Below are 17,365 nucleotides of genomic sequence, written 5' to 3'. Positions count from 1 at the left end.
AGCCAGTTGAGAGAGGAATGTTCTGTTCTACAGTAGCCTATACATCCTAAGTTGAGAGAGGAATGTTCTGTTCTACAGTAGCCTATCACATCAGTTGAGAGAGGAATGTTCTGTTCTACAGTAGCCTATCACATCCTAGCCAGTTGAGAGAGGAATGTTCTGTTCTACAGTAGCCTATCACATCAGTTGAGAGAGGAATGTTCTGTTCTACAGTAGCCTATCACATCCTAGCCAGTTGAGAGAGGAATGTTCTGTTCTACAGTAGCCTATCACATCCTAGCCAGATGAGAGGAATGTTCTGTTCAGTATGAGAGAGGGGAATGTTCTGTTCTACAGTAGCCTATCACATCCTAGCCAGTTGAGAGAGTATGTTCTACAGTAGCCTATCACATCCTAGCTAGTTGAGAGAGGAATGTTCTGTTCTACAGGGATGTTCTGTTCTACAGTAGCCTATCACATCCTAGCCAGTTGAGAGAAGTAGCCTATCACATCCTAGCCAGTTGATAGAGGAATGTTCTGTTCTAAGTAGCCAGTTGACAGTAGAAGTGTTCTGTTCTACAGTAGCCTATCACATCCTAGCCAGTTGAGAGAGGAATGTTCTGTTCTACAGTAGCCTATCACATCCTAGCCAGTTGAGAGAGGACAAACTTCTGTTCTACAGTAGCCTAACATCCTAGCCAGTTGAGAGGAATGTTCTGTTCTACAGTAGCCTATCACATCCTAGCCAGTTGAGAGAGGAATGTTCTGTTCTACAGTAGCCTATCATCACAGATGATAGAGGAATGTTCAAGTTGAGAGAGGAATGTTCTGTTCTACAGTAGCCTCCACAGTAGCCTATCACATCCCAGTTGTTCTACAGTAGCCTATCACATCCTAGCCAGTTGAGAGAGGAATGTTCTGTTCTACAGTAGCCTATCACATCCTAGCCAGTTGAGATATCACATCCTAGCCAGATTGTTCTGTTCTACAGTAGCCTATCACATCCTAGCCAGTTGAGAGAGGAATGTTCTGTTCTACAGTACCTATCACATCAGCTTGAGAGGAAATGTTCTGTTCTACAGTAGCCTATCAATCCTAGCCAGTGTCACATCCTAGCTTGAGAGAGGAATGTTCTGTTCTATAGCCTATCACATCCTAGCCAGTTGAGAGAGGAATGTTCTGTTCTAGTAGCCTATCACATCCTAGCTAGATGAGAGAGGAATGTTCTGTTCTACAGTAGCCTATCACATCCTAGCCAGTTGAGAAAATGTTCAGCCAAAATGTTCTACAGTAGCCTATCACATCCTACCATTGAGAGGAATGTTCCTAGCCTATCACATCCTAGCCAGTTGAGAGAGTTCTAAATGTTCTGTTCTACAGTAGCCTATCATGCCAGTTAGCCTATCACATCCTCCTAGCCAGTTGAGAGAGGAATGTTCTGTTCTACAGTAGCCTATCACATCCTAGCCAGTTGAGAGAGGAATGTTCTGTTCTACAGTAGCCTATCACATCCTAAGTTGAGAGAGGAATGTTCTGTTCTACAGTAGCCTATCACATCCTAGCCTGTTGAGAGAGAACTACAGTAGCCTATCACATCCTAGCCAGTTGAGAGAGGAATGTTCTGTTCAACAGTCCTATCACATCCTAGCCAGTTGAGAGAGGAATGTTCTGTTCTACAGTAGCCTATCACATCCTAGCCAGTTGAGAGAGGAATGTTCTGTTCTACAGTAGCCTATCACATCCTAGCTAGATGAGAGAGGAATGTTCTGTTCTACAGTAGCCTATCACATCCTAGCCAGTAGAGAGGAATGTTCTGTTCTACAGTAGCCTATCACATCCAGTATCACATCCTGCCAGTTGAGAGAGGAATGTTCTGTTCTACAGTAGCCTATCACATCCTAGCCAGTTGAGAGAGTTCTGTTCTACAGTAGCCTATCACATCCTAGCCAGTTGAGAGAGGAGGAATGTTCTGTTCTACAGTAGCCTATCACATCCTAGCCAGTTGAGAGAGGAATGTTCTGTTCTACAGTAGCCTATCACATCCTAGCCAGATGAGAGGAATGTTCTGTTCTACATAGCCTTCACATCCTAGTTGAGAGAGGAATGTTCTACAGTAGCCTATCACATCCTAGCCAGATGATTATCACATCCTAGCCAGTTGAGGGAATGTTCTGTTCTACAGTAGCCTATCACATCCTAGCCAGTTGAGAGGGAATGTTCTGTTCTACAGTAGCCTATCACATCCTAGCCAGTTGAGAGAGGAATGTTCTACAGTAGCCTATCACATCCTAGCCAGTTGAGAGAGGAATGTTCTGTTCTACAGTTGAGTTGAGAGAGGAATTTCTGTTCTACAGTAGCCTATCACATCCTAGCCAGTAGCCTGCCAGAGAGAGGAATGTTCTGTTCTACAGTAGCCTATCACATCCTAGCCAGTTGAGAGAGGAATGTTCTGTTCTACAGTAGCCTATCACATCCTAGCCAGTTGAGAGAGGAATGTTCTGTTCTAGTAGCCTATCACATCCTAGCCAGATGAAGAGGTTCTGTTCTACAGTAGCCTATCACATCCTAGCCAGTTGAGAGGAATGTTCTGTTCTACAGTAGCCTATCACATCCTAGCCAGTGAGAGAGGAATGTTCTGTTCTACAGTGCCTATCTCCTAGCCAGAACTGTTCTACAGTAGCCTATCACATCCTAGCCAGTTGAGAGAGGAATGTATCTGTTCTACAGTAGCCTATCACATCCTAGCTAGATGAGAGAGGAATGTTCTGTTCTACAGTAGCCTATCACATCCTAGCCAGTTGAGAGAGGAAGGTTCTGTTCTACAGTAGCCTATCACATCCTAGCTAGATGAGAGAGGAATGTTCTGTTCTACAGTAGCCTATCACATCCTAGCCAGATGAGAGAGGAATGTTCTGTTCTACAGTAGCCTATCACATCCTAGCTAGTTGAGAGAGGAATGTTCTGTTCTACAGTAGCCTATCACATCCTAGCCAGATGACAGTAGAGGAATGTTCTGTTCTACAGTAGCCTATCACATCCTAGCTAGATGACAGTAGAGGAGAGAGGAATGTTCTGTTCTACAGTAGCCTATCACATCCTAGCCAGTTGAGAGAGGAATGTTCTGTTCTACAGTAGCCTATCACATCCTAGCTAGTTGAGAGAGGAATGTTCTGTTCTACAGTAGCCTATCACATCCTAGCCAGTTGAGAGAGGAATGTTCACATGTTCTGTTCTACAGTAGCCTATCACATCCTAGCCAGTTGAGAGAGGAATGTTCTGTTCTACAGTAGCCTATCACATCCTAGCTAGATGAGAGAGGAATGTGTTCTGTTCTACAGTAGCCTATCACATCCTAGCTAGTGTGAGAGAGGAATGTTCTGTTCTACAGTAGCCTATCACATCCTAGCCAGTTGAGATGAGAGAGTGTTCTGTTCTACAGTAGCCTATCACATCCTAGCCAGTTGAGAGGTGTTCATCATCCTCTTATATGCCAACAGCGTGAACAAACAAATCCTAGCCAGAGAAGTGACTCTGATGTAATGTATTTCCATGTATATGATGGGCTGGGGGATGAGAGAGGAATGTGTGGTATCACATCCTAGCCAGTTGAGAGAGGAGTGTTCTGTTCTATTAATGAACCAGTCAGGAAGCATACATTAATCTGTATCAGAATAACCATAGACCATAGTCCATCCTAGGCAGAAGCCTCCATTCTGAGTAGTAGCAGCCAGATGCTGTTCCGTAGCCTCCATTCATCTCTGCAGTGCTATAGCCTATCACATCCTAGCCAGTTGAGAGAGGAATGTTCTGTCCTGCACCCAGCCATCCAGGCTGAATGAAGTTATTATCATGGAGGAGAAGCCATATTGTTCCAAAAACATCCTAGCGCTGAATAGTGAGGAGGTAAAACTCCTAGCCAGTTGGCACTGCACTCCTTGTTCTGTTAGTACATACATCCTAGCAGCGTCAAAGCCAGTTGAGTGTGGTGTGTGTGTGTGTGTGTGTGTGTGTGTGTGTGTGCGTGCGTGCGTGCGTGCGTGCGTGTGTGCAGCCATTGCATATGCTTCAATCTGTGTTTCTGTGTATATGTGTGTGTGTGTGGTTGTTTATTTGTGTTTGCATTTCTGTGTGTGTGTGTGTGTGTGTGTATATGTGTGTGTGTGTGCGTGTGTTTACAATAATGCAGCATGTGTGTGTGTGTGACCTGTGAGCTGTGTTTAGCATATGAATGTGCCCCAGGGTCTGTGATCCTTCTAGTAGCTCCTGTCAGCAGTGACCTGGACAGCGCTGTATTTAAAGGTCTTTCTCCTGGCCTCTTGGAGCTGACATGAACATCTTCACTAAAGTATACGGACTAGCCCAACAAACCAGGTATGTTCAGAGTGCTGTGATCAGGGGCAGGTGTGCTGCCCGTCCCGTTTAGGTGAGGTGTTAGATAGGGGAAGAGTGGTGGTGGGGAGGGGGGGTATTCTACAGCAGTGATTCTGTGATTCCTGACCCCCCCCCTCTACAGCCCCCCCCAACCCCACCCACCAAGCCCGTCTGTGTGTCCGTCCGTATGTCTGCGTTTTCACAGGCGGCACAATTCTGATATTTTTTTCTCTAACTGATCTTTTGACTAATCCGATTAGCTCTTTTGCCAATAATCGGGCTAAAGATCAGAATTGTGCTGCCTGTGTAAACGCAGCCGTAGTTCCTCTCTGTCCTCTAGTTTGTGTTGCCCACCGTCTCTCTGACTCTGTTACACATGACCATACAAACAGTTACAGAGAATCCTGTAGGATTATAGGATCACTATCAGAGTTGGGGTCAATTCCATTTCAATTCCAGACAATTCAGGAAAATTGGACTTGGAATTAGGTTCACTTTCTGAACTGACTGGAATTGAAATTAAATGGACTCCAACCCTGATCTCTATGCACATGACACCAAAAGTCGCCCAAATCATATAATTTTAAACGATGGCTAGCCTGATTCCCGTTAAATCATATAATTTTAAACGATGGCTAGCCTGATTCCCGTTAAATCATCTGATTTTAAATGATGGCTAGCATGATTCCCGTTAAATCATCTCATTTTAAATGATGGCTAGCCTGATTCCCATTAAATCATCTAATTTTAAATGATGGCTAGCCTGATTCCCGTTAAATAATCTAATTTTAAATGATGGCTAGCCTGATTCCCGTTAAATAATCTAATTTTAAATTATGGCTAGCCGGATTCCCGTTAAATCATCTCATTTTAAATGATGGCTAGCCTGATTCCCATTAAATCATCTAATTTTAAATGATGGCTAGCCGGATTCCCGTTAAATCATCTCATTTTAAATGATGGCTAGCCTGATTCCCGTTAAATCATCTCATTTTAAATGATGGCTAGCCTGATTCCCGTTAAATAATCTAATTTTAAATGATGGCTAGCCTGATTCCCGTTAAATAATCTAATTTTAAATTATGGCTAGCCGGATTCCCGTTAAATCATCTCATTTTAAATGATGGCTAGCATGATTCCCGTTAAATCATCTCATTTTAAATGATGGCTAGCCTGATTCCTGTTTATAGGGAAAGGATTGAAACACAATTCTAGGTTGTCATAATGGCCTGATTTTAAGGACAAACGGCACCCTATTCCCTATGTAGTGCACTACTTTTGACCAGAGCCCCATACAGCCCATACAAGTCTGGTCAAAAGTAGTGCACTTGCATAGGGAATAGGGTACCGTTTGGTACACGCACTAAAATTACATTAGACATTATTACTGGAAAAAAAGTACAAAGTTCACAGATAACCATTCCGTCTTCGGCAGGAAGATTATTGATGTGTGTGTGCGTGCGTGCGTGCGTGCATGTGTGTGTGTGTACATCTGAGTGAGATAGCTGGCAAAGGTGCTGTGGACAAAGGTCATGTCTGAAGTTCATGTGTTTAACTAGAGGTCCCTCCATCCTCTCTCCGCAGCAAGCTGGGGTCTGTGCTCCAACGTGCCTTCTACGGGTCCAGTGGGAGGGTAGGTCCAAACGTGTGATGCCCTCGTCCGACACACAAGATAACGGAGCTGACTTTTTAAATCAGAGCAAAACCCTTTACATATTTCATTAAGTTAGATGTTTCATAGAGAAAGCCCATGTACCACGTCAATAAGTTAGTTATTTCATAGAGATGTACCACGTCAATAAGTTAGTTATTTCATAGAGATGTACCAAGTCAATAAGTTAGTTATTTCATAGAGATGTACCTCGTCAATAAGTTAGTTATTTCATAGAGATGTACCACGTCAATAAGTTAGTTATTTCATAGAGATGTACCATGCCAATAAGTTAGTTATTTCATAGAGATGTACCATGCCAATAAGTTAGTTATTTCATAGAGATGTACCACGTCAATAGGTTAGTTATTTCATAGAGATGTACCATGTACCATGGCAATAAGTTAGTTATTACATAGAGATGTACTATGTACCATGTACCATGCCAATACGTTAGTTATTTCATAGAGAAAGTCCATGTACCACGTCAATAAGTTAGATATTTCATAGAGATGTACCACATCAATAAGTTAGTTATTTCATAGAGATGTACTATGTACCATGTACCATGCAAATAAGTTAGTTATTTCATAGAGATGTACCACATCAATAAGTTAGTTATTTCATAGAGATGTACTATGTACCATGTCAATACGTTAGTTATTTCATAGAGATGTACCATGTCAATAAGTTAGTTATTTCATAGAGATGTACTATGTACCATGTCAATAAGTTAGTTATTTAATAGAGATGTACCACGTCAATAAGTTAGTTATTTCATAGAGATGTACTATGTACCACATCAATAAGTTAGTTATTTCATAGAGATGTACTATGTACCATGTCAATAAGTTAGTTATTTCATAGAGATGTACCACGTCAGTAAGTTAGTTATTTCATAGAGATGTACCATGTCAATAAGTTAGTTATTTCATAGAGCTGTACTATGTACCACATCAATAAGTTAGTTATTTCATAGATATGTACTATGTACCCCGTCAATAAGTTAGTTATTTCATAGAGATGTACTATGTACCATGTCAATAAGTTAGTTATTTCATAGAGATGTACCACGTCAGTAAGTTAGTTATTTCATAGAGATGTACCACGTCAATAAGTTAGTTATTTCATAGAGATGTACCATGCCAATAAGTTAGTTATTTCATAGAGATGTACTATGTACCACGTCAATAAGTTAGTTATTTCATAGAGATGTACCACGTCAATAAGTTAGTTATTTCATAGAGATGTACCAAGTCAATAAGTTAGTTATTTCATAGAGATGTACCACGTCAATAAGTTAGTTATTTCATAGAGATGTACTATGTACCACATCAATAAGTTAGTTATTTCATAGAGATGTACTATGTACCATGTCAATAAGTTAGTTATTTCATAGAGATGTACCACGTCAGTAAGTTAGTTATTTCATAGAGATGTACCACGTCAATAAGTTAGTTATTTCATAGAGATGTACCATGCCAATAAGTTAGTTATTTCATAGAGATGTACCATGCCAATAAGTTAGTTATTTCATAGAGATGTACCACGTCAATGGGTTAGTTATTTCATAGAGATGTACCATGTCAATAAGTTAGTTATTTCATAGAGATGTACTATGTACCATGTCAATAAGTTAGTTATTTCATAGAGATGTACTATGTACCATGTCAATAAGTTAGTTATTTCATAGAGATGTACCACGTCAATAAGTTAGTTATTTCATAGAGATGTACCATGCCAATAAGTTAGTTATTTCATAGAGATGTACTATGTACCATGTCAATAAGTTAGTTATTTCATAGAGATGTACCACATCAGTGAGTTAGTTATTTCAAAGAGATGTACCATGTCAATAGGTTAGTTATTTCATAGAGATGTACTATGCACCACGTCAATAAGTAAGATATTTCATAGAGATGTACCACATCAGTGAGTTAGTTATTTCATAGAGATGTACCATGTCAATAGGTTAGTTATTTCATAGAGATGTACCATGTCAGTACCATGCCAATAAGTTAGTTATTTCATAGAGATGTACCACATCAATAAGTTAGTTATTTCAAAGAGATGTACTATGTACCATGTCAATAAGTTAGTTATTTCATAGAGATGTACCATGTCAATAAGTTAGTTATTTCATAGAGATGTACTATGTACCACATCAATAAGTTAGTTATTTCATAGAGATGTACTATGTACCCCGTCAATAAGTTAGTTATTTCATAGAGATGTACTATGTACCATGTCAATAAGTTAGTTATTTCATAGAGATGTACCACGTCAATAAGTTAGTTATTTCATAGAGATGTACTATGTACCACATCAATACGTTAGTTATTTCATAGAGATGTACTATGTACCATGTCAATAAGTTAGTTATTTCATAGAGATGTACCACGTCAATAAGTTAGTTATTTCATAGAGATGTACCATGCCAATAAGTTAGTTATTTCATAGAGATGTACCATGCCAATAAGTTAGTTATTTCATAGAGATGTACCACGTCAATAGGTTAGTTATTTCATAGAGATGTACCATGTCAATAAGTTAGTTATTTCATAGAGATGTACTATGTACCATGTCAATAAGTTAGTTATTTCATAGAGATGTACTATGTACCATGTCAATAAGTTAGTTATTTCATAGAGATGTACCACATCAGTGAGTTAGTTATTTCATAGAGATGTACCATGTCAATAGGTTAGTTATTTCATAGAGATGTACTATGCACCACGTCAATAAGTTAGATATTTCATAGAGATGTACCACATCAGTGAGTTAGTTATTTCATAGAGATGTACCATGTCAATAGGTTAGTTATTTCATAGAGATGTACCATGTCAGTGAGTTAGTTATTTCATAGAGATGTACCATGTCAATAGGTTAGTTATTTCATAGAGATGTACTATGTACCACGTCAATAAGTTAGTTATTTCATAGAGATGTACTATGTACCACGTCAATAAGTTAGTTATTTCATAGAGATGTACCATGTCAATAAGTTAGTTATTTCATAGAGATGTACCATGTCAATAAGTTAGTTATTTCATAGAGATGTACCATGTCAATAAGTTAGTTATTTCATAGAGATGTACCTCGTCAATAAGTTAGTTATTTCATACAGATGTACCATGTCAGTGAGTTAGTTATTTTATAGAGATGTACCATGTCAATAGGTTAGTTATTTCATAGGGATGTACTATGTACCACATCAGTGAGTTAGTTATTTCATTGAGATGTACCATGTCAATAGGTTAGTTATTTCATTGAGATGTACCACGTCAATATGTTAGTTATTTCATACATATGTACTATGTACCATGTCAATAAGTTAGTTATTTCATAGAGACAGCCCATGTACCACCTCAATAAGTTAGTTATTTCATAGAGATGTACCATGACAATAAGTTAGTTATTTCATAGATAAGAGCGCCTGCCAAATGACTTAAATGTAAATGTAAATGTAATGTACCATGTCAATAAGTTAGATATTTCATAGAGACAGCCCATGTACCATGTCAGTGAGTTAGTTATTTCACAGAGATGTACCATGCCAATAAGTTAGTTATTTCATAGAGATGTACCTCGTCAATAAGTTAGTTATTTCATAGAGATGTACTATGTACCACGTCAATAAGTTAGTTATTACATAGAGATGTACCACGTCAATAAGTTAGTTATTTCATAGAGATGTACCATGTCAATAAGTTAGTTATTTCATAGAGATGTACCATGTCAATAAGTTAGTTATTTCATAGAGATGTACTATGTACCACGTCAGTAAGTTAGTTATTACATAGAGATGTACCACGTCAATAAGTTAGTTATTTCATAGAGATGTACCATGTCAATAAGTTAGTTATTTCATAGAGATGTACCATGTCAATAAGTTAGTTATTTCATAGAGATGTACCATGTCAATAAGTTAGTTATTTCATAGAGATGTACTATGTACCACGTCAGTAAGTTGGAGAGAGTTGTTAATATTTACTTAGTGGTTGTTGTTGATGATGATGTTATTTTGTGTGTTGACATTGTGTTGTCAGGTGACCCTTTTCGAACAGCGTAATTTTGCCGGCAGACGTCTGGACCTGAGTGCCGACTGCCAGAAACTAAGCGACAAGAACTTCCCAGAGAGATGCAACTCTGTGCAGGTGGAGAATGGAGCGTAAGTGGGTTAGGGCTCTGTGGAGATGGAGGGTTAGGGCTCTGTGGAGATGGAGGGTTAGGGCTCTGTAGAGATGGAGGGTTAGTGGGTTAGGGCTCTGTGGAGATGGAGGGTTAGGGCTCTGTGGAGATGGAGGGTTAGGGCTCTGTGGAGATGGAGGGTTAGTGGGTTAGGGCTCTGTGGAGATGGAGGGTTAGTGGGCTAGGGCTCTGTGGAGATGGAGGGTTAGTGGGTTAGGGCTCTGTGGAGATGGAGGGTTAGTGGGTTAGGGCTCTGTGGAGATGGAGGGTTAGTGGGTTAGGGCTCTGTGGAGATGGAGGGTTAGTGGGCTAGGGCTCTGTGGAGATGGAGGGTTAGTGGGTTAGGGCTCTGTGGAGATGGAGGGTTAGTGCTCTGTAGAGATGGAGGGTTAGGGCTCTGTGGAGATGGAGGGTTAGGGCTCTGTGGAGATGGAGGGTTAGGGTTCTGTGGAGATGGAGCGTTAGTGGGTTAGGGCTCTGTGGAGATGGAGGGTTAGGGCTCTGTGGAGATGGAGGGTTAGTGGGTTAGGGCTCTGTAGAGATGGAGGATTAGTGGGTTAGGGCTCTGTGGAGATGGAGGGTTAGTGGGTTAGGGCTCTGTGGAGATGGAGGGTTAGTGGGTTAGGGCTCTGTGGAGAAGGAGGGTTAGTGCTCTGTGGAGATGGAGGGTTAGGGCTCTGTGGAGATGGAGCGTTAGTGGGTTAGGGCTCTGTGGAGATGGAGCGTTAGGGCTCTGTGGAGATGGAGGGTTAGTGGGTTAGGGCTCTGTAGAGATGGAGGGTTAGGGCTCTGTGGAGATGGAGGGTTAGGGCTCTGTGGAGATGGAGGGTTAGGGCTCTGTGGAGATGGAGGGTTAGGGCTCTGTGGAGATGGAGGGTTAGGGCTCTGTGGAGATGGAGGGTTAGGGCTCTGTGGAGATGGAGCGTTAGGGCTCTGTGGAGTTGGAGGGTTAGTGGGTTAGGGCTCTGTGGAGATGGAGGGTTAGTGGGTTAGGGCTCTGTGGAGATGGAGGGTTAGTGGGTTAGGGCTCTGTGGAGATGGAGGGTTAGTGGGCTAGGGCTCTGTGGAGATGGAGGGTTAGTGGGTTAGGGCTCTGTGGAGATGGAGGGTTAGTGCTCTGTGGAGATGGAGCGTTAGGGCTCTGTGGAGATGGAGGGTTAGGGCTCTGTGGAGATGGAGGGTTAGTGGGTTAGGGCTCTGTAGAGATGGAGGATTAGTGGGTTAGGGCTCTGTGGAGATGGAGGGTTAGTGGATTAGGGCTCTGTGGAGATGGAGGGTTAGTGGGTTAGGGCTCTGTGGAGATGGAGGGTTAGGGCTCTGTGGAGATGGAGGGTTAGTGGGTTAGGGCTCTGTAGAGATGGAGGATTAGTGGGTTAGGGCTCTGTGGAGATGGAGGGTTAGGGCTCTGTGGAGATGGAGGGTTAGTGGGTTAGGGCTCTGTGGAGATAAGGGGTTAGGGCTCTGTGGAGATGGAGGGTTAGGGCTCTGTGGGGATGGAGGGTTAGGGCTCTGTGGAGATGGAGGGTTAGGGCTCTGTGGAGATGGAGGGTTAGGGCTCTGTGGAGATGGAGGGTTAGGGCTCTGTGGAGATGGAGGGTTAGTGGGTTAGGGCTCTGTGGCGATGGAGGGTTAGGGCTCTGTGGAGATGGAGGGTTAGGGCTCTGTGGAGATGGAGGGTTAGGGCTCTGTGGAGATGGAGCGTTAGGGCTCTGTGGAGATGGAGGGTTAGTGGGTTAGGGCTCTGTGGAGATGGAGGATTAGGGCTCTGTGGAGATGGAGGGTTAGGGCTCTGTGGCGATGGAGGGTTAGGGCTCTGTGGAGATGGAGGGTTAGGGCTCTGTGGAGATGGAGGGTTAGGGCTCTGTGGAGATGGAGGGTTAGGGCTCTGTGGAGATGGAGGGTTAGGGCTCTGTGGAGATGGAGGGTTAGGGCTCTGTGGAGATGGAGGGTTAGGGCTCTGTGGAGATGGAGGGTTAGTGCTCTGTGGAGATGGAGGGTTAGGGCTCTGTGGAGATGGAGGGTTAGGGCTCTGTGGAGATGGAGGGTTAGGGCTCTGTGGAGATGGAGGGTTAGGGCTCTGTGGAGATGAATCATAAGTGGAGTGGAGCCACCTAGTGACATTAATATGTGTGTGTGTGGTTCAGATGGGTGGGCTACGAGCAGGAGAACTTCAGGGGTTGTGTCTATGTGTGTGTGGTTCAGATGGGTGGGCTACGAGCAGGAGAACTTCAGGGGTTGTGTCTATGTGTGTGTGGTTCAGATGGGTGGGCTACGAGCAGGAGAACTTCAGGGGTTGTGTCTATGTGTGTGTGTGGTTCAGATGGGTGGGCTACGAGCAGGAGAACTTCAGGGGTTGTGTCTATGTGTGTGTGGTTCAGATGGGTGGGCTACGAGCAGGAGAACTTCAGGGGTTGTGTCTATGTGTGTGTGGTTCAGATGGGTGGGCTACGAGCAGGAGAACTTCAGGGGACGTCAGTACCTGTGGGACATGGCAGAGAAGGGAGAGTACAACTGCTACGACAAGTGGTGTGCCCAGGTGGACCATGTCTCCTCGGTGCGTTCAGTCAAACAGGTGAGACGGAGAGGCATAGGAACACACACACACACACACACACACAGGTGAAATACTCTCAAACTAAAATGACTGGCTACTAGTTTCTGTTATTTGCCAACTTGGTACAATTATCCCCCCGAGGACGACCCACACAGACTGGGACAAACACACACACACTAACCCTCTGTATCGTCTCTCCCAGGACTCGTCTCCTGCCCGAGCCCATCTGTTTGAGAGGGCTGGGTTCTCTGGTAAGAGGACAGAACTACAGGATGACATCCCCAACATGATGACTCGCTACAGTCTGAACAGGGCTGCCTCTATCCGTGTCCTGGGGGGGGCGTAAGTACCCCTCTATAATATACAGTCTGAACAGGGCTGCCTCTATCCGTGTCCTGGGGGGGGCGTAAGTACCCCTCTATAATATACAGTCTCAACAGGGCTGCCTCTATCCGTGTCCTGGGGGGGGCGTAAGTACCCCTCTATAATATACAGTCTGAACAGGGCTGCCTCTATCCGTGTCCTGGGGGGGGCGTAAGTACCCCTCTATAATATACAGCCTGAACAGGGCTGCCTCTATCTGTGTCCTGGGGGGGGGGGGGGGCGTAAGTACCCCTCTATAATATACAGTCTCAACAGGGCTGCCTATATCCGTGTCCTGGGGGGGGCGTAAGTACCCCTCTATAATATACAGTCTCAACAGGGCTGCCTATATCTGTGTCCTGGGGGAGGGGGGGCGTAAGTACCCCTCTATAATATACAGTCTAAACAGGGCTGCCTCTATCTGTGTCCTGGGGGGGGGGGGGGTAAGTAACCCTCTATAATATACAGTCTAAACAGGGCTGCCTCTATCTGTGTCCTGGAGGGGGGGGGGGTGTAGGTACCCCTCTATAATATACAGTCTAAACAGGGCTGCCTCTATCTGTGTCCTGGGGGGGGGGGTGTAGGTACCCCTCTATAATATACAGTCTGAACAGGGCTGCCTCTATCTGTGTCCTGGGGGGGGGGGGCGTAAGTACCCCTCTATAATATACAGTCTGAACAGGGCTGCCTCTATCTGTGTCCTGGGGGGGGGGGTGTAAGTACCCCTCTATAATATACAGTCTGAACAGGGCTGCCTCTATCTGTGTCCTGGGGGGGGCGTAAGTACCCCTCTATAATATACAGTCTGAACAGGGCTGCCTCTATCTGTGTCCTGGGAGGAGCGTAGGGAACAGGGCTGCCTCTATCCGTGTCCTGGGGGGGGGGGGTGTAAGTACCCCTCTATAATATACAGTCTGAACAGGGCTGCCTCTATCTGTGTCCTGGGGGGGGCGTAGGTACCCCTCTATAATATACAGTCTGAACAGGGCTGCCTCTATCTGTGTCCTGGGGGGGGCGTAAGTACCCCTCTATAATATACAGTCTGAACAGGGCTGCCTCTATCTGTGTCCTGGGGGGGGCGTAAGTACCCCTCTATAATATACAGTCTGAACAAGGCTGCCTCTATCTGTGTCCTGGGGGGGGCGTAAGTACCCCTCTATAATATACAGTCTGAACAGGGCTGCCTCTATCTGTGTCCTGGGGGGGGGGGTAAGTACCCCTCTATAATATACAGTCTGAACAGGGCTGCCTCTATCTGTGTCCTGGGGGGGGGGGGGGGGCGTAAGTGCCCCTCTATAATATACAGTCTGAACAGGGCTGCCTATATCTGTGTCCTGGGGGGGTGTAAGTACCCCTCTATAATATACAGTCTGAACAGGGCTGCCTCTATCCGTGTCCTGGGGGGGGGTGTAGGTACCCCTCTATAATATACAGTCTGAACAGGGCTGCCTCTATCTGTGTCCTGGGGGGGGTGTAAGTACCCCTCTATAATATACAGTCTCAACAGGGCTGCCTCTATCCGTGTCCTGGGGGGGGTGTAAGTACCCCTCTATAATATACAGTCTGAACAGGGCTGCCTCTATCCTCCCAGACCTACCAGGTCCAGATACCCAGGTCAGAGGCAAATGGCACCCTATTCCCTACATAGTGCACCCTATTCCCTACATAGTGCACCCTATTCCCTACATAGTGCACCCTATTCCCTATTTAGTGCACCCTATTCCATACATAGTGCACCCTATTCCCTATTTAGTGCACCCTATTCCCTACATAGTGCACCCTATTCCCTATTTAGTGCACCCTATTCCATACATAGTGCACCCTATTCCCTACATAGTGCACCCTATTCCCTACTTAGTGCACCCTATTCCATACATAGCGCACCCTATTCCCTGTTTAGTGCATCCTATTCCATACATAGTGCATCCTATTCCATACATAGTGCACCCTATTCCATACATAGTGCACCCTATTCCCTACATAGTGCACCCTATTCCCTGTTTAGTGCATCCTATTCCATACATAGTGCACCCTATTCCCTACATAGTGCACCCTATTCCATACATAGTGCACCCTATTCCCTACTTAGTGCACCCTATTCCATACATAGTGCACCCTATTCCCTATTTAGTGCACCCTATTCCATACATAGTGCACCCTATTCCATACATAGTGCACCCTATTCCATACATAGTGCACACTATTCCATACATACCGCACCCTATTCCCTATTTAGTGCACCCTATTCCATACATAGTGCACCCTATTCCCTATTTAGTGCACCCTATTCCATACATAGTGCACCCTATTCCATACATAGTGCACCCTATTCCATACATAGTGCACCCTATTCCATACATAGTGCACCCTATTCCCTACTTAGTGCACGCTATTCCATACATAGTGCATCCTATTCCCTATTTAGTGCACCCTATTCCATACATAGTGCACCCTATTCCCTGTTTAGTGCATCCTATTCCATACATAGTGCACCCTATTCCATACATAGTGCACCCTATTCCCTACATAGTGCACCCTATTCCCTGTTTAGTGCATCCTATTCCATACATAGTGCACCCTATTCCATACATAGTGCACCCTATTCCATACATAGTGCACCCTATTCCCTGTTTAGTGCACCCTATTCCCTACATAGTGCACCCTATTCCCTGTTTAGTGCATCCTATTCCATACATAGTGCATCCTATTCCCTATTTAGTGCACCCTATTCCATACATAGTGCACCCTATTCCCTACATAGTGCACCCTATTCCCTATTTAGTGCACCCTATTCCATACATAGTGCACCCTATTCCATACATAGTGCACCCTATTCCCTATTTAGTGCACCCTATTCCATACATAGTGCACACTATTCCCTATTTAGTGCACCCTATTCCATACATAGTGCACCCTATTCCCTGTTTAGTGCACCCTATTCCATACATAGTGCACCCTATTCCCTGTTTAGTGCATCCTATTCCATACATAGTGCACCCTATTCCATACATAGTGCACCCTATTCCCTACATAGTGCACCCTATTCCCTATTTAGTGCAATACCTTTGACCTGTAAATTACAGCTCTTTAAACCACTAAACAGAATGATTACAGCTCTTTAAACCGCTAAACAGAATGATTACAGCTCTTTAAAGCTCTAAACAGAATGATTACAGCTCTTTAAACCTCTAAACAGAATGATTACAGCTCTTTAAACCTCTAAACAGAATGATTACAGCTCTTTAAACCTCTAAACAGAATGATTACAGCTCTTTAAACCTCTAAACAGAATGATTACAGCTCTTTAAACCTCTAAACAGAATGATTACAGCTCTTTAAACCTCTAAACAGAATGATTACAGCTCTTTAAACCTCTAAACAGAATGATTACAGCTCTTTAAAGCTCTAAACAGAATGATTACAGCTCTTTAAACCACTAAACAGAATGATTACTGCTCTTTAAAGCTCTAAACTTATTAGCTAGGCTCCATGTGATGTTTCTAAACATATCCTGATAATACAATGACATATATATATATATATATAAAGGGCTAACATCTGGTTTAGCTCGACCATCGCTGTCATAGTTTCAAGGGCTAACATCTGGTTTAACTTTACCATCGCTGTCGTAGTTTCAAGGGCTAACATCTGGTTTAACTTTACCATCGCTGTCGTAGTTTCGAGGGCTAACATCTGGTTTAGCTCGACCATCGCTGTCATAGTTTCAAGGGCTAACATCTGGTTTAGCTCGACCATCGCTGTCATAGTTTCAAGGGCTAACATCTGGTTTAACTTTACCATCGCTGTCGTAGTTTCGAGGGCTAACATCTGGTTTAGCTCGACCATCGCTGTCGTAGTTTCGAGGGCTAACATCTGGTTTAGCTCGACCATCGCTGTCATAGTTTCAAGGGCTAACATCTGGTTTAACTTTACCATCGCTGTCATAGTTTCAAGGGCTAACATCTGGTTTAACTTTACTATCGCTGTCGTAGTTTCGAGGGCTAACATCTGGTTTAACTTTACCATCGCTGTCGTAGTTTCGAGGGTTAACATCTGGTTTAACTTTATCATCGCTGTCGTGGTTTCGAGGGCTAACATCTGGTTTAGCTCGATCATCGCTGTCGTAGTTTCAAGGGCTAACATCTGGTTTAACTTTACCATCGCTGTCGTAGTTTCGAGGGCTAACATCTGGTTTAGCTCGACCATCGCTGTCATAGTTTCGAGGGCTAACATCTGGTTTAGCTCGACCATCGCTG

General features: G+C 43.7%; 1 protein-coding gene across 1 annotated transcript in view; it reads left to right on the top strand.

Annotated features, from left to right (window-relative positions):
- The first annotated feature begins 4,306 nt into the window (after positions 1-4,306).
- Positions 4,307-17,365, top strand: part of LOC135553438 (gamma-crystallin N-B-like) — a 14,294-nt gene continuing 1,235 nt past the window's right edge. Inside the window, exons 1-5 of the mRNA XM_064985557.1 lie at positions 4,307-4,350; positions 5,935-5,983; positions 10,051-10,172; positions 12,629-12,764; positions 12,949-13,088. Of these exons, the coding sequence (XP_064841629.1) occupies positions 4,307-4,350; positions 5,935-5,983; positions 10,051-10,172; positions 12,629-12,764; positions 12,949-13,088 (491 nt within the window). The remainder of the gene's footprint in view (positions 4,351-5,934; positions 5,984-10,050; positions 10,173-12,628; positions 12,765-12,948; positions 13,089-17,365) is intronic.

The sequence above is a fragment of the Oncorhynchus masou genome, chromosome 2 (assembly GCF_036934945.1).
Source record: "Oncorhynchus masou masou isolate Uvic2021 chromosome 2, UVic_Omas_1.1, whole genome shotgun sequence".
NCBI lineage: Eukaryota > Metazoa > Chordata > Actinopteri > Salmoniformes > Salmonidae > Oncorhynchus > Oncorhynchus masou.
Note: the sequence above shows the minus strand (reverse complement) of the source record. Positions and strands in the feature narration are given on the sequence as shown.